The sequence below is a fragment of the Melanerpes formicivorus genome, unplaced genomic scaffold (genome assembly GCF_026170545.1).
Source record: "Melanerpes formicivorus ecotype bairdi unplaced genomic scaffold, bMelFor1.0.p_v2 SCAF_33, whole genome shotgun sequence".
NCBI classification, from domain to species: Eukaryota; Metazoa; Chordata; class Aves; order Piciformes; family Picidae; genus Melanerpes; species Melanerpes formicivorus.
The window spans coordinates 6,810,599-6,828,062 of record NW_027142385.1 but is presented as its reverse complement, the minus strand read 5'-3'; the positions used below and the strand labels follow the sequence as shown (position 1 = coordinate 6,828,062).

Here is a 17,464-nt window from a genome sequence, read left to right as displayed (position 1 = left end):
ATGATCACAGAGTGGAGCCCCCTCTGCTGTGAGGACAGGCTGAGCGAGTTGGGGTCCTTCAGCCTAGAGGAGAGGAGGCTCTGGAGGGACCTTCTTGTGGCCTTTCAGTGCTTAAAGGGCTGATCAGAAAGCTGAGGGCAGATCAGGGCCTGTTGTGAGAGAGCAAGGGATGATGGTTTGGAACTAAAATGGGGAGGTTTAGACTGGAGATTCTGTGATTCTATAACTGCCTTAGGGGCCCAGCTGTTCAAATTTGGTTCCTATCTGGTGCCTGAATTATGAACAGCTTAGCAGTGGCAAACAGTGGTGGAGCTGCTTTAGTCCAGGTGTGATACTTTGTTTTCTTGAGTTTAGGATATTAATAGATCTGAATAGAACTTGTCCCAACAGCTGTGAAAAGCTGTGCTATTGTAGAGCTATCACAGTTCTGGTGTGTGTGGTGGCTTGTTTGGTTTTAAAGGAGTATTCTTGGAGGTGGGAAGCCTCTACCCTTACATGTCCCATCTCTTTTCTAGGATAGCTATGGACAGTATGACCCCCGGTACAGACACTACGACAGCACCAACGCTGCCTACATGGAGCCTGGGAGCTATCGGTACCCTGAGCCTGAACGGCCTAGTTCCAGAGCTAGCCACTGCTCTGACAGGCCTTCTTCTAGGTATGCAATGCCTGGGCTGAGTAAAGATCTGGGGTGCCCTGAAGCAGTGAGTGTCACAATGCCTGCTGGAGTTTGAGAGCACGAGCAGCGCTGAGAAGTTCAAAAGCTCTTTGTGTGCTGCCATAGGAACGCTCGGTATCAAATGCCACAGCTGAAAAGGATATGGTTCTGCAGCCTTCTCTGTTGCTAACTCTTTGTTCCTCCTTTCATTCAGTTCTCTGGGTTGTTGCTGGTGTTTCTGCCAGGCAGGAGTTCACTCTGATGGACACAGTGCTGAGGTTAGCTCTCTCTCACACATGCTGTGAAGGAGCAGTGTGGGCTGTGGGTTTGTCAGTCAGTATTGGTTTAGTTTCTGGCTGGCACTGAAGCCATGGCCCTAAAGTTTTTTTTCATAAACAGCCCATAAACAGCACCTTCATCTGGGGTTTGCCTCACAAGCATGGCTGTGTGTGTGACCTGCTGACCCATGATTCAGATGCTGGGGATGGTGAGAGAGTGGACACATCCTGGTGCTGTCAGGTTAATTTGATAATTGCTTCCACTGTGTGGATGAACTTTCTCACAGAACCCCCAGTCCATGCAGCTAAGGTGCTCTGTGGGTGTGTTTCACACCCTGACTTCACCATGGGTTTTGCTGCAGGTAGCACAGGAGTTATAAGGAAGCTTAAAAGCCTCAGTCTGTCTGCTTATATGGACTAAAAACAAAAGGAAGAGGAAGACAGTGTGTTCAGGTGTTCCTTGTAAGTATCAAAGGCAGAAATTAAATCTCTAGTATTCCTCAAGCAAGAAGCAGCAAATTGCCTTCCAGGGATGACTGCTTTCTGATGATGAAAGCATCAATGATTTGTGTGAACCTCAAGTTAATGACAAAATGTTCCTGTTGCATTATCTGGTGGATGGCTTTGCAGCTTTCCCAGAGAGAACCCCAGTTATCTCTCTGGAAATGATGAGGCCCTTTGTAGTATTTGTCTGTTGTTGGCAGCTCACTCATGGAGCAGCCTTCAGATTAAAAATGTGCCACTTTGCTTACCACCTCCAGAAGATTGGGGGGGGGCTGTTTGCTTTGAGCAGTATGGAACAATGGCTGCATGTGATAACCTCTATCATCATCTTAAGGGGATCTAAGTGCACTGTGAGATCTTGTAATGAGATAAGAAGCTCTGGGAGCACTTCCTGGGGTGTGTTGCTCTTATCTACTATTCTCATAAGAGGCTGAAATCCCTATAGGTGGCCTTGGGCAGATCAAAGCCTGTTAGGAGTACTTCTGTCAGTTGATTTGTGAGGTGACGTTGCAGGCAGCTGTGGACTGTGGTTTGGTACTGCAGGGCAGCGGAGTCCAAGAGTGGCTAAGCCAATGTGATAGCATGACTGAAACTTGCCCTTGGTGCAGCATTGCTGATAGTGCAGCTTTGTAAACTCTGCTTGAGGAGAATGAATAAAATCATTCTGAAGGAGACTGAGAAGGTTGGTTGAGTGGATAAACCTGATCTGATAAGATCAAACATCCTCCTCCTCCTCTGCAGGGTAAGTGCTGTGTTAACAAACTTCCCACGTATTCCAGGGAGCAACATCACTCAACTTGCTTGGCCACTTTGGAGTTGTGTGATGAGTTGTAGAGGAGCCTGAAAGTTTCCATCATCCCACACTGACATTAATTATCTTGACCTCCTGTGCCTCTATGTGTGCATGTGCTCATGAGTGTCTACACACTTGGGTAATGCCTGTACACATGTCTACATCACATACACATCAATAGAATACAATAAACCAGGTTGGAAGAGACCTTCAAGATCATCAACCAACCCAACTAAACAACTAACCCATGGCACCAAGCACCCCATCAAGTCTCCTCCTGAACACCTCCAGTGATGGTGACTCCACCACCTCCCCGGGCAGCCCATTCCAATGGGCAATCACTCTCTCTGTGTAAAACTTCCTCCTGACCTCCAGCCTGAACCTCCCCTGGTGCAGCCTGAGCCTGTGTCCTCTTGTTCTGGTACTGGCTGCCTGGGAGAAGAGACCAACATCTGCCTGTCTACAACCCCCCTTCAGGTAGCTGTAGACAGCAATAAGGTCACCCTTGAGTCTCCTCTTCTCCAGGCTAAGCAGCCCCAGCTCCCTCAGCCTCTCCTCACAGGGCTGTGCTCCAAACCCCTCCCCAGCTTTGCTGCCCTTCTCTGGACACCTTCCAGCAACTCAACATCTTTCCTAAACTGAGGAGCCCAGAACTGGACACAGGACTCAAGGTGTGGCCTAGCCAGTGCAGTGTACAGGGGCAGAATGACCTCCCTGCTCCTGCTGGCCACACTGTTCGTGATGCAGGCCAGGATGCCATTGGCCCTCCTGGCTGCCTGGGCACACTGCAGACTCATGTTCATCCTACCATCAACCAGCACCCCCAGGTCCCTCTCTGCCTGGCTGCTCTCAGCCACTCTGACCCCAGCCTGTAGCTCTGCATGGGGTTGTTGTGGCTGATGTGCAGAACCTGGCACTTGGATGTGTTCAATCTCCTGCCCTTGGCCTCTGCCCATCTGTCCAGCCTGTCCAGGTCTCTCTGCAGTGTGTGAACCTCTCCCCATATGTATATGTAGACACTACATTGATCTTCTGCCTTGTCTCAGAAGTTGTGGGATGGTGTCCTAAAAGAAGTATGCCATAAAGGCTCATAGTTTTTCTCTTCCCATTTAAAAGTATTGTAGTCCTCTTCTGTATTCACCCTCACTTTTGTGTTGGTTTTAATCAGGTGCTCATGCTTGTTGTGTTCATTTGGGCAAGCAGTGTTCTCACATGGGCTCTGTAAATGAGTGTTTTTACTCTGTCAGTCCTCTAATTGCACTAATGAGCACCAACCTTTTCCTACTGCCCATCTGAGCCTATTTAGAAGGTTATTAAACCTGGGAGTCTGAAATGACTTCTGCAGTGATGTGCTGCTTTAAACTTGCAGCTCAATGCCTCATTTATTCACTGAAATGTTAAATGCAATGATGTGCAGATACTCAGAACATTGCTGCCTCTGCTGAAAAGCTGAGCTTGAGAAGCAGGCTGAGCACAGAGTGGAAATAAAAGGTTGGGATTGCATCAGTGCTGCTCCTGCAGGGTTGGCGTTCTGTGTGCCTGCCAACCACAGGCTGCCATCAGCTCCTAGTCAGCAAAGTGATGGAATATGAGTTCTTCAGCCAGGTAGTCTTAAAAGAGTTACAGTGTGCTTTGGTTTTGTTTCTTTTGTAATAGTTTCATACTAGTGCCAGAGGCTACAGGAGCTGCCCCGGAGGCTGAAACCTCGGCTCAGATACATCAGCAGGATCTTTTTCCTTCTACAGGCTGTTTTCTGCAGATCTGCTTTGTTCTTTGTCCTTTCAAACAGACCAAGTTGCAACTGTGAAAGGCCTGTAGTGATAGGATGAGGGCCAATGGTTTGAAATCAGAGAGGAGGAGATCTAGATGGGATGTTAGGAACAAGTTGTGCGCCGTAAGGGTGGTGAAACATTGGAAGAGGTTGCCCTGGGAGGTAGTTGAGGCCTTGTCCCTGGAGATGAATTCAAGATCAGGCTCAACAAGGCTTGGAGCAGCCTGATCAATCAGAAGATGTCCCTGCTGACTGCAGGGGGCGGGGTTGGGCTAGATGACCTTTGGAGTTCCCTTCCCACCCCAACTATTCTATGAATTATCTATGAGAGGCAATTCATGTCCTAACCCTTTCTCACAAGCCCTTCTCCAGACTCTAGTGCTATTTTCAACCCCATAAGATGTACCACAAAGCACTGTTCAAATTGAGGGACAATTAGTTCATCACTTAAGTTACTGACTTCCCTATTGAGACAGTTCAAAGGATGCTAATTATAGTAGTAGTAGCTTTCATGATTAATTGTCTGTTAGCAGTTAAACTTAGCACCAAAGCAGTTAGCAAACCCCACTGAGTTATTGTATGGTGGGAGCTGCCAGCTTTTTATGGCACACAACTGTTCAGTGATATATTGGTTTGTGAGGTTTCATTTTATGATTCCTTGCTTTCCTTTTAAGTGTGAAACTCATAGTTCATCCCACTGCAGAAGGAGTAATAACATTTTTAATCCTATGTTCTCTCTTTCAGGCAAGGATATCCTGATGACTATTATGGAAAAAGTGGATGGAGTGATTATTATCCAGGCTATTACCCAAACTCATATGATTATGGAGGTAAGGGGTCAAAATGAGCTCTGGTTTGCTGTAGAAAACTGCAAGTTTGAGCAAAAGTTTATGGGGGAAGAGAAACTTCTAAGATCAGAGAATTGGTTTGGTTTTCCATATTAATTAGGACTGTTTCTTCCACAACCAGCAAGAATTGAAGTTATGCTTGCTCAGAATTGACCTTTGGCCTTGTTTCAGTTCTTAATGCCATGCCAGCCTTCCTGGATGGCTTTTATTCAATGGAAGTAGTAAAGAGAAATTAAGTTTTCCCTTCCTTACCAGACTTGAATTCACCTTCCTGTTGTGAAAGACACCATTGTCAGTCTACAGAATAGCTTCCTTCAGTGTATTCCAACTTGTCATTTACTGGGGTGTATCCCTGGTGTGCAACCTGCAGGCAGACTTCTGAAGTAAATTTTAGCTGAGTGTAAACAGAAATTGACTCATGACTGGAATTTGGTTTGGGCTGTGATTATCTGAATGCTCCCAGAGATAGGCTAGCGTTGGAAAGCTGAAGGTGATGACTCATGGAGTGTCTGGGAGAGTTTAAAGCAACACCTGTCCACATCCTGAGGCAATAAGCTTGATAGTATCACAGAGATGTTGTCAATATTTGTTGAGTTATCATGCCATAATCAGGTTTTCAAGCTGCTGGAGCAGATTTCTGTCTGTGGTGGCAAACACTGCTCTTCCAAGAGTATGGAGTTAACTGCAATAACCAAGTTTCTCTGAAAGGTGTGAACTTGATTTTGTTCAGTTGGGGCTTTTTTTGTTTGCTTCAAAAAGTGAGTGGACATTTACATAGCTTTATGTACATTATTCTGATGTATTCCTTATGCTTCAGGAGCAAATGAGGATGTAACTGAAGAGAAAACAGTAGGCAAAAAGGAAGGTTTGAAGGTAATGCTTGCCCATGCCTAAACCATTTGTTTTTCTCTTCCAAAGACCCAAGGCACTGGGAGCGTTACTCAGCATATGACCCCAGGTACAGAGATCCTAGGTATCAGAGCTACTGGTATGATGCTGAACACAACCCTTACCAGAAGAGAGAAGCATACCCATATGGCAACAGGTTTGTCCATGTTCTTAAGAATCTTTCCAGGGCCTAGGTGCTGATGACCATCAAAGAACCAGTGTGTATGTCAGAGTGAAGGAGGATAACCTGGTTTCTTCAGGGCTGAGTCCCACATAGTCAAATGTGTCACCAGAAAATTACATCATGGCAGTGAGTGTGAAGGCAAAGGCTGAGGCTTTGCTTAGGCACTAAGAGAAGTGCTGCCTTTTTTTTTGCTGAGGATGTGCCCTGAAGCCTTCAGATTTTATGAGCTGTTGTGATAATTGTATCAGGCACCAGAATTTCAGGGTGTCCTGCAGCTTGGAAGTAAAATCCTCTCAGTATTCATGCAGCCTGTGACAGAGTTGAGAAAGCACTGTTACACATTTCACAGATGTATCTCACCAGTCCTCTCTGTAGCTTTAACAGATTAAAAAGCAGGTGAGCTGCCACATCACTCTCAAGAAAAGGCTTAAAGCAGCAGGACTTGTTTGCAGATCAGGTGATCATCCTGTGGGTTTTCCTAGAATATGATGGTGGTGGTGGAGTCACCATCCCTGGAGGTGTTCACTTGGTGCCATGGTTTAGTAGTCATGAGGTGTTGGGTGACAGGTTGGACTTGATGATCTTTGAGGTCTCTTCCAACCTTACTGATTCTGTGATTCTATGGTCTTGATCATGAATATTCTGGATAAACTTCTTGAAGAAATATTGGTTTATTGACTGCACTGAGGACCTCAATCTAGGAAATCATCTACAAACTCTTCTAAAGTTAGGTAGATACGTGTCCAGTGAAGTCAGTTCCTTCGAGCTTTGGGTAATGAAGGGACTTCATAGTATCATAGTATCAGTCAGGGTTGGAAGGGACCACAAGGATCATCTAGTTCCAACCCCCCTGCCACGGGCAGGGACACCCCACACTAGATCAAGCTGTCCAGAGCCTCATCCAGCCTGGTCTTAAACACCTCCAGGGACAGCACCCCGACCACCCCTTGAACCTTATGAAGGGACTTGAACCTTATGAAGGGACTTGAACCTTATGAAGGGACTTGAACCCTGTAAAGAAAGACTGAGAGAACTGGGGCTGTTTAGTCTGGAAAAGAGAAAGCTGAGAGGGGGTCTTATGAATGTCCATAAATACCTGAGGGGTGGATGTCAAGATGAAAGTCTCAGGCTCTTTTCGGTGGTGCCCAGCGATAGGACAGGCAACAGCAGGTATGAGCTGGAACGCAGGAAGCTCCACCTCAACATGAAGAGATGCTTCTTTACTGTGAGGGTGACAGAGCATTGGAGCAGGCTGCCCAGAGAGGTGGTGGAGTCTCCTTCTCTGGACACTTTGCAAACCACCTGGATATGTTCCTGTGTGTCCTGCCCCGGCTGATCCTGCTCTGGCAGTGGGGTTGGACTCGATGCACCATCTCCAGAGGCCCCTTCCAACCTGCAGGATTCTGTGATTTCTTTGTTCTTCAGGCATGACCGATACGAAGATAACTGGAGGTATGATCCTCGTTTTGCTGGGAGCTTTGATGATGACTCTGAGCCCCACAGGGATCCTTATGGAGATGAGTTTGACAGGCGCAGTGTCCACAGCGAGCATTCCGGTCACAGCCTGCGTAGCTCCCGCAGCATTCACAGTCGCCAGAGCAGCTTCAGCTCTCGCTCTCAGCAGGTGAGTTTCCAATGGTCACATCAAGTATCCTTTCAGCTGAGTCTAGCTCAGCGTGAGGGGTGGGTGAAACATCAGAAATACAGAAGCATTTTGAGGCCTAGCTTGGGGAATAGGTGTTTTGAAAATGCTTCTTTGAGTGAAGGCTGTTCTGTAATACGGTGTTGAACTTGATATTTATCACAGTTGCCAAGAGAACTTTAACCAAAATCAGCACTCAGCTGTGCAAGTTGCCACACACAGAGAAATGGAAAATTGCCTCTACTGAATCCATTTGCTGTTTGTGAGAACTTTGCCCTTCCTGTGCTTTGGCTGTAGTTGATAATGAGCCTGGCTTTGTGTCCTGTGTTTTTTCTCATCACAAGCATGAATGCTGCTGCTGAACTTGGGATCTGTTAGAAGACTAACTCCATGTTTGTATGATGCTATTTTGACTCCCAAAGCAAACCCCAGATCTAACTGATTTCTCACCTACTTATGCCATAAGTACAAGTACCTGAAAACCACAAAGACTATTTGGGTTATTTTTGAGCTAAGGTCTTTGGGATGTCTCATTTTAGCTCTAGTCTCATGTATTGGCTCATCATGTTTCTTTCCAGTCTGACCTCCCAATTCATTCAGTAATATTTGAAGGAGTCTTAGAGGTTGTAGTGAGATGGTGGTTGGTCTCTTCTCCCTATTCAGTAACCTATTCAGTATTCCTAAGTGACAGAATGAGAGGAAATGGCCTGAAACTGTGCTGTGGGGAGGTTTAGGTTGCAGACTAGGAAAAATTACTTCAAGAGTGGTGAGGCTTTGGAACAGGCTGCCTGGGGAGGTGGTGAAGTCACCATCACTGGAGGTGCTCAAGAAACCTGTGGACATGGTTAAATGGCCATGGTGGTCTTAATTTGACAGTTGGAGTTGATGATCTTGGAGGTCTTTCCCAAGGGAAACAATTTCATGAGTCTGTGATCATTTAGGCATTTATCTTTTGGCACCTGAAGTCACTTAGGCATTCCTCAGGTTGGATCAGCTGAGATTTTTTCTGTCACAGCAGGGTTCAACAGCAACACTCAAACCTGTAACTCCTCCTGTAATGTTTATCTTCATACAAGCACAGACACTGTTGTGTGAGCATTGAACTTCCTAGGATGTGAAGAGATCCAATGGTAGTAGTAGTAAAAACACTGAGGGAGATCACATAGATCTGTTAACTGCCTTCTCTAGCCTGTTGCTGCAAGTGTCTTGGAGGGCCGAGCCCAGAGAGTGGTGGTGAATGGTGCCACAGCCAGCTGGCGGCCAGGCACCAGTGGTGTCCGCAGGGATCAGTGCTGGGCCCCAGCCTCTTCAACATCTTCATTGATGATCTGGATGAGGGGGTCGAGTCAGTCATCAGCAAGTTTGCAGATGACACCAAGTTAGGAGCAGATGTTAGTCAGTTAGAGGGTAGAAAGGCTCTGCAGAGGGACCTCGACCGACTGGACAGATGGGCAGAGTCCAATGGGATGGCATTTAACAAGTCCAAGTGCCGAGTGCTGCACTTTGGCTATGGCAACCCCATGCAGAGCTACAGGCTGGGGTCAGAGTGGCTGGAGAGCTCCCAAACAGAGAGGGACCTGGGGGTGCTGATCGACAGCTGTCTGAATGTGAGCCAGCAGTGTGCCCAGGTGGCCAAGAGGGCCAATGGCATCCTGGCCTGCATCAGGAAGAGTGTGGCCAGCAGGAGCAGGGAGGTCATTGTGCCCCTGTACTCAGCACTGGTTAGGCCATACCTTGAGTCCTGTGTCCAGTTCTGGGCCCCTCAGTTTAGGAAGGACATCGAAACACTTGAACATGTCCAGAGAAGGGCAACAAGGCTGGGGAGAGGCCTTGAACACAGCCCTGTGAGGAGAGGCTGAGGGAGCTGGGGTTGCTTAGCCTGGAGAAGAGGAGGCTCAGGGGAGACCTTCTTGCTCTCTCCAACTCCCTGAAGGGAGGTTGTAGCCAGGTGGGGGTTGGTCTCTTCTCCCAGGCAAGCAGCACCAGAACAAGGGGACACAGTCTCCAGCTGTGCCAGGGGAGGTTTAGGCTGGAGGTGAGGAGGAAGTTCTTCACCAAACGAGTCATTCGTTATTGGAATGTGCTGCCCAGGGAGGTGGTGGAGTCCCCATCCCTGGAGGTGTTCAAGAGGGGATTGGATGTGGCACTTGGTGCCATGGTCTAGTCATGGGGTCTGTGTTGATAGGTTGGACTTGACGATCCTTGAGGTTTCTTCCAACCTTAGTTATACTGTGATACTGTGATACTGTCTTGTGGGGTGGTTTTCTCCAATGCAGGGATGTGGTAACCCTGAAACAGTACAAAGACTCCAAGCTGAGGCGATGCTGACTGCCTCTAGTCACGCTTGCAGTGTTGCTTGCTCTGTGTAACTTGATGCTCTGCTAACAGTTACTAATATGATCTGTTTAGAGCCAGCTGTACAGAAGCAATCATGATCTAACAGCTAATACCTATGAAACTACTGCACAGGCAGTGTCGCTCCACGGGGATTATCCATATGGAGGATATGCTCCTAACTTTGATGGACAGCAGCCTTATGCAGATTATGGCTACCCGACTGAAACTGGATGGTCAGCTGTAGAGCAAGGTATTGGCACCACTGGGGGAGGAGGAGGGGAGATGCTGTGCTTCTGAGGGTGTCTAGCAGTAGTAGTTTGCACCTCTGTTAGCGTTTGTAGCCTGTGAGATGCCTTTCCTGTGTTCATGGAGCCTGTTGACAGGGGAGAGGAAAGCTATTTTGCAGCATGAACAGTTTTGTTTCCTTTTAAAGTGTGAGAATAACTTGCTGAAACCTGGGTGTCTCACAGAGCAGGAGTAGCTGGACAGTTTGCTATTAAATGCTGCATACTCCCACCTGTAAATGCCTTTATTATGGTTAGATTTGTAAACTACCCTGCTTGTGCTTCCTGGGGAGTCATTAAAGTTTAACTTCAAGCCAGATTTTTCCATCCTTTTTTTCCTTACCATTTTGCTGGTTCTCTGCTAAAAGCTTTCCCAAGAGTATGTTGAAGTGTATCATTAGCTCTAAAGATATATTTGTGCAGAGGTTACAGATGTGTGTCTCATACCAGCAAAGCTCCTGCACTGCCAAATAATCAGTGCTGTAGGTCAAGTTTGGTTCTTGGTGGTGCAGATCTTTAGGACTGTAATGGAACTGATTAGCTGTGGCTTAGAATGTTTAGCCCCATTGAATAGCAGGGGGTTTTTCCACTAATACTGCAGGATTAGTGAGTTGGATAAATGCATCAGCAGGTTTGCTCAGTTGCAGGACAGGTTATTTGTTCTTGTTGCATCATTTTGTTGTGTTTTTTTTCCTGTTTCAGCACCTCTAAGGCCCTCAACGCCTGAGAAATATTCAGTGCCTCATATCTGTGCTAGGTTTGGTCCTGGGGGCTTCTTAATTAAAGTGCTGCCCAACCTGCCTTCAGAAGGACAGCCAGCTCTGGTTGAAATACACAGTATGGAGGTAAAGTCCAAAAGGAAGGAGGGAGGTGTTGCTTTTGAAGGGGAACAGGGAACTTCCTGACCTTCTTTCTTTAGCATGTCAACACATCTACCTTTATCTGTCTGGGCTGCAACCGTAACTAAACCAGTTACTTCAGCTCATTCAGCTCCTTATTTTGTTCAGATAGAATCCTTATACCCTCTAAGGGCTGGATTTGTGTTTGTCTCTGTGTTGCTTTTTGCAGAGACAACATTGTCCTCATCCATCCTCTGCAGGGCTAGGGGCTGCCTGTCATCTACAGGGACTGGGGGTTGAGTTTCATGGGTATATTTTCACTCTTCCTGTGCCCCTACAAAGAAATGCTGTACTCAAGTGATGTAGAGTCTATGGAAGGAGAGGCTTAGGTGGTGAGGGCAGAATTAATTGGTGAAATATTAGGGAGCAGAATTAATTGGTGAAATATTAGGGAGCAGAATTGTCTAGAAGTAGTAGAACATCATCAAGAAAACTTGGGCTTGGCAGTGTTAGGTTTATGGTTGGACTTGATCTAAAAGTCTCTTTCCAACCTAAGTGAATTTTCTCATTAGGGAGATGTTTTTATGCTACAGGATGACTTCCATGGAAAGTAGATTTCATCATTTATTATCCTTAGGCAGGTTGCCATGTGTGTTTTATTTGAGCAAGAGGCTTGATTGCACTACAGGTTACGTTCAGGTCTGGGGATTTTTATTGATAGAAAGCAAAATTCACAGTTGCAAGAATTTCTCATGGTTTGTATTTGTCTTTCAGACCATGTTACAACATTCTCCAGAGCAAGAAGAGATGAGAGCATTTCCTGGTCCTCTTGCCAAGTATGTTCTTAGAGATTTCAGAAATCACTTTCATGCATTCAGAATTTATTTCTCCATTGAACTTATTGTCTGCAGATTAAACTGATCTAAGCTACTTGTGGCTTTTCACCTGCCTAAACAACACATGAGCTTTACATTTGTTCCTCATTCTAACCATAATAATAGCCTCTATGTTTAAATTTGTCTCTTCTTTCTTTTCCTTTCTTCTTTTCCCAGGGATGACACCCATAAAGTGGATGTTATTAATTTTGCACAAAACAAAGCTACACAGTGCTTCAAGAATGAAAATCTGATTGACAAAGAGTCTGCAAGTCTGCTTTGGGACTTTATTGTCTTGCTGTGCAGGCAGAATGGGGTATGTCTCACTGCTGGAATCTTTCTCTCCTAAAATATTTTATATTCCACACAAAAGGTTATCTCTGTAAGAGAAAAATATGTCCATAGGGGTTACAGGTGGCCAAGAAGGCCAGTGGCATCCTGGCCTGCATCAGCAATAGTGTGGCCAGCAGGAGCAGGGAAGTCACTGTGCCCCTGTACTCAGCACTGGTTAGGCTACACCTTGACTACTGTGTACAGTTCTAGGCCCCTCAGTTCAAGAAGGACATTGAGACTCTTGAAGGTGTCCAGAGAAGGGCAACGAGGCTGGGGAGGGGTATGGAGCACAGCCCTGTGAGGAGAGGCTGAGGGAGCTGGGGTTGCTTAGCCTGGAGAAGAGGAGGCTCAGGGGAGACCTTATTGCTGTCTACAACTCCCTGAACGGAGGTTGTAGCCAGGTGGGGGTTGGTCTCTTCTCCCAGGCAGCCAGCACCAGAACAAGAGGACACAGTCTCAAGCTGTGCCAGGAGAGGTTTAGGCTGGAGGTGAGGAGGAAGTTCTTCACAGAGAAAGTTGTTAGCCTTTGGAATGTGCTGCCCAGGGAGGTGGTGGAGTCACCATCCCTGGAGGTGTTCAAGAGGGGATTGGATGTGGCACTGGGTGCCATGGTTTAGTGGTCATGAGGTGTTGGGTGACAGGTTGGACTTGATGATCTTTGAGGTCTTTCCCAACCTTATTGATTCTATAGTGACTTATCTTGGAATAGGTCACAGGTTGATGGATCCAGTGGAGTGGTCACTTGTCCTCAGGTGCTTAGAGTTGCTGTTTTTAACAATGCTCTTGAAGTGAAGGCAGTGGTGGAACAACAGGAATTTTTTTGGGCCTTGTTTTTCCTCTCCCTACAGACTGTTGTGGGGACAGACCTGGCTGAACTTTTGCTCCGAGATCATAAAACCGTCTGGCTTCCTGGGAAGTCTCCTAACGAGGCAAACTTGATTGATTTCACTAATGAGGCTTTGGAACAAGTTGAAGAGGAATCTGGTGAAGCCCAGCTCTCCTTTCTCACTGACAGTCTTATAACCACAATTGACAGCCTGGAGAAAGAGACAGAGAGATTCAGGGAGCTGCTGCTTTATGGACGCAAGAAGGTGAACGCTTACACTCTTGTCCCTAATGCTTGGTGTGTCTTGCTTTGTTTACTTATTTTTCACAAAGCTTTAGGCACCAGATAAAAATCTTTTCTGTGACTTGCAGAGCTCATAATATTTCATGAGATGGAAAACAATGTTATGCCCTGCAGTTTAATATAAGCCAAAGTTATCTTCATATTGTTAGCATTTGATCTAAACAAGCACTTTGAAACTCAGAGTGCTGCAGTAAAACAGCTGCAGTGAAACAACCATTGTTTACCTGAGCAGCATGGTAAACTCATTTCTGTGTTAATTAGGATGCCTTGGAGTCTGCCATGAAGCATGGTTTGTGGGGTCACGCTCTGCTGCTTGCCAGCAAAATGGACAGCAGAACACATGCAAGAGTTATGACCAGGTACTGTGTGGCTTGTTGGTTAGTACAGTGTGATTCTTTACTCTGCTAATGAGGTAGAGGCACCTCAGGGCCAAAATCATGAGTTATCTCTAGTAGCTTATGGAAGAATTATACTTGAACTTTATCTGTGTATTTGGTTGTCATCCTCTGCTTTATGTTCTGGAGCCTTCTGGCCATAAACTTAACCCTGAGTAGTTGTTCTGTGCCAATTTTGTAATGGCTCTTTGACCAATGTGGCCTTGTTTGAGGGGTGCTGTTTGTCACTTTGTGCAGAAACCCAACTGTCCAGCTTGGTTGAAGGCCAAGTAACTCTGTACCCTTTATTCTGCTTGCCTGAAAGAAGCAGATGTTGTGCCTGCTTTGTTTACGGACAGAAAATCTTTCAGCTTCCTGAGCCTGTGAAATCATGTACTAAGTCTGCTCAGCTGGTGAGAGAATCCTGAAACTTTTCCCAGCTTGGACTGAGCTGTGGGAGAGTAGCAGACCCAGTTGACCAGTAAAGTTTTGCTTGTGAACTGGACAGCTGCTTATTCAGTGTAGTAGTTTCAAACAGTACTTCCTTCTCTCAGACTAAGCTAGATGAGCTGCCACTGAGGCTTTAACTGCTCTCAGTACATTTTAACTGCTTACCCCATCTCCGTGTTCTGTTTCTGTCTCTGTAGATTTGCCAACAGTCTCCCAATTAATGACCCTCTGCAGACTGTTTACCAGCTCATGTCTGGAAGGATGCCAGCTGCATCCACGGTAAGATTTGAGTCTGAGCTTCAGCTGAGACTAAAGGGCTGCAGTGAGTAGTGTAGGTCACAGCAGTGATCTTTCCAAGTGCTTTGCCTGGAATTGTCAGCTAAGTTGTTTTGGTCCTTTTTAGGTTGAAACACTTTGCCCATGCAGAGCTCCAGTCACTGATTTGACTAAGTAATTCTTCTAATTTTAGTGCTGTGGAGATGAGAAATGGGGAGACTGGAGGCCTCATCTAGCAATGGTGTTATCCAACTTGACCAATAATGTGGACTTGGAATCCAGGACCATTGCTACCATGGGAGACACTCTTGGTAACTCTTGGGGAATAAACAGGGTGATGACTTGAAGGAAAAGCTTCCTGAAAGCTTTAATTACTCAGCTGGTGTTTCTGACAACAAGGAATTGCTTTGTAAAACATGAAGTGGAAGAGTTTTATATGGGTGTATCTCTGTTGTGAAGGTGTTTGAATGCAAAGCCAAAACAACACAGAACACAGAATTGCAGTGTGCCACTGAGAGGAAACCCTCTGAATTCTGTCCCTTATCTCTCTACAGCTTCTAAAGGCCTGCTGGATGCTGCTCATTTCTGTTACCTTATGGCCCAAGTTGGTTTTGGAGTGTACACAAGGAAGACAACAAAGCTTGTCCTAATTGGATCAAATCACAGGTTTGGCTTTCTTGGTTTCTTGGTGGGTTTTTTTTGTTTGTGTCTTGGATTTCTCTGTGTGTGTTTTCTTTTTTTGGTGTTTCAACACAGCATTTTAGATGCAAAAATGAAACCTTAGTGACTTGAGAACTGTGCTGCTCCCCTCATCACTAGCCTCAGCTAGTTTGGAGCCAGTTGTTTGATGCCCTGTCCTTGTCTGAGGACTGCTGTTATGTATCTAATGGAGCTACGTTTCTGACTTCATTGCGGATTCTTCATTGTCAGCATACATCATCTCAAGGTCAATAATACTTTTCCTCTCCCATTCCCAATAGCTTGCCATTCTTCAAGTTTGCCACCAATGAAGCCATCCAGAGAACAGAAGCCTATGAATATGCCCAGTCACTGGGAACTCAGCCTGGCTGCTTGCCCAATTTCCAGGTGAAGAGCTGTTCCTTTCTGCTTCACTGTAGACAAAGAAGTAACTTCTTGGATACACTTTGTCCTGCTTAGTATAGATGTGATAATAAGATCTCTGAGCTTTCAGCTGAAATGACAGGCTGCCTTTCTTGTGATGATGCCTCTAAGAACATTCTGACCCAGTTGGTTTATTTCACCTGCTTGCATTGCTCAGGTTTTCAAGTTCATCTATGCTTGCCGGCTGGCTGAAATGGGACTTGCTGCTCAGGCTTTCCATTACTGCGAGGTGATTTCCAGAACTGTCCTGAAAGACCCACACTACTATTCACCTGTGCTTATTGGCCAGCTGATCCAGGTAACAGAATGAAGTGTTTGTGCTTTCATGTAGTTGTAGATGCAGTTGGGTTTTTTTGCTGCCTGGTTAACCTAAACTTCACCATCATTCCTCTCTCCAGATGTCATCCCAGCTACGCCTGTTTGACCCACAGATAAAAGAGAAACCAGAGCAGGAATCCCTGATTGAGCCTTCCTGGTTAGTGAGGCTTCGCCATGTGGATGGACAGATCAAGGTACAGAGTGCACTTCTCAGCATGGAGTATCCTCTTCTGAGGATCTCTGTGAATCCAGTTTTTTGATTCTGCTGATTGCAGAATCAGATGAAGTGGCTGGTGATGCCTTCGTGCCATGAAGTGCAGGTGGTGTGGTTTAAACTCTGGGTTTGCCACACTGCAGTGCCCTGATAGTCCAGACGTGCTGTATGTTATGAGACAGACTTCTCTTAGTGCTGTAATGCAAGGAGAATTAGAGGGCTCATTATGTTGCAGTAACTTCCAGGCCACCAGCACCAGAACAAGAGGACACAGTCTCAAACTGCCCCAGGGGAGGTTTAGGCTGGATGTTAGGACAAAGCTCTTCATAGAGTGATTGGCCATTGGAATGTGCTGTTCAGGGAGGTGGTGGAGTCCCCATCACTGGAGGTGTTTAGGAAGAGACTGGACTGGGTGCTTGGTGCCATGGCTTAGTTGATTAGATAGTGCTGGATGATAGGTTGGACTCGATCTCAAAGGTCTTTTCCAACCTGGTCTATTCTATTCTATTCTATTCTATTCTATTCTATTCTATTCTATTCTATTCTATTCTATTCTATTCTATTCTATTCTATTCTATTCTATTCTATTCTATTCTATTCTATTCTATTCTATTCTATTCTATTCTAACTCCTGCTGTAAGCAAAGGATCAACTTGATGGGGCCCTGAGCAACCTGATCATGTTGGAGGTGTCCCAGCTCACTGCAGGGGGCTTGGACAAGATAACCTTTGAGGGTGCCTTCCAACTTGATGTATTCTGTGATCTGCTTGTCAGAGTTCTGTGTGAATTAGTGTAGCTGCACTGGAACTGTGGAAATAATGACCATTTGTTTAAAGAGATCTGTTAGAAACTTGAATCCTGAGGTAGTTAAATAAGCTTCCACAACAACAAAACCACACACACACAAGCCACCAGAAACCAAACCAAAAAAACCCCAAACCAGACAAAACCAACCTCCACAAACAACAAATACAAATATTTTGGCCAAACTTGGCCTGCAGATGGCTAACAACTCATTTTTGGCTAAAACTTGTGTGCTGTTCTCCCTCTTAAAACTTCCTTTGCTGTCTATTCCCTTGCTTATGAACTCAGTGTCTTGTACAGTTTGTGAGATCTTGCTTTCTTGTGCAGGAGGGTACAATAGCTTACAACACAGACAGATCCACCCCAACACCATATGCATGTAGTACACCAAGCTCTGAACTGGACCATGGCAGCCAGTGTGATGGAGCAGGAGCTGGTCGTGACATGGGTCCTGGTGCTGAAAATGCATTGTTGGCATCCATATTGCCCAGCATGGCTCAACAGATGCAAGGTGTGCAGCTGATGCCTTCAGGTTAGTGTTTC

General features: G+C 45.9%; 1 protein-coding gene across 5 annotated transcripts in view; it reads left to right on the top strand.

The window, feature by feature from the left end:
• SEC16A (SEC16 homolog A, endoplasmic reticulum export factor) overlaps nt 1-17,464 on the top strand; it is a 38,017-nt gene that overhangs the window by 9,113 nt on the left and 11,440 nt on the right. For 4 of the 5 annotated variants that reach the window (XM_068155895.1, XM_068155890.1, XM_068155891.1 and 1 more), the window contains 17 exons: nt 516-658; nt 4,749-4,834; nt 5,771-5,897; nt 7,350-7,548; nt 9,976-10,153; nt 10,890-11,032; nt 11,801-11,862; nt 12,079-12,217; nt 13,083-13,325; nt 13,625-13,722; nt 14,385-14,466; nt 14,657-14,774; nt 15,018-15,129; nt 15,444-15,549; nt 15,743-15,883; nt 15,984-16,097; nt 17,249-17,453. In XM_068155895.1, coding sequence (XP_068011996.1) covers nt 516-658; nt 4,749-4,834; nt 5,771-5,897; nt 7,350-7,548; nt 9,976-10,153; nt 10,890-11,032; nt 11,801-11,862; nt 12,079-12,217; nt 13,083-13,325; nt 13,625-13,722; nt 14,385-14,466; nt 14,657-14,774; nt 15,018-15,129; nt 15,444-15,549; nt 15,743-15,883; nt 15,984-16,097; nt 17,249-17,453 — 2,296 coding nt within the window. The remainder of the gene's footprint in view (nt 1-515; nt 659-4,748; nt 4,835-5,770; nt 5,898-7,349; nt 7,549-9,975; nt 10,154-10,889; nt 11,033-11,800; nt 11,863-12,078; nt 12,218-13,082; nt 13,326-13,624; nt 13,723-14,384; nt 14,467-14,656; nt 14,775-15,017; nt 15,130-15,443; nt 15,550-15,742; nt 15,884-15,983; nt 16,098-17,248; nt 17,454-17,464) is intronic. The other variant, XM_068155892.1, reaches the window with a different exon arrangement.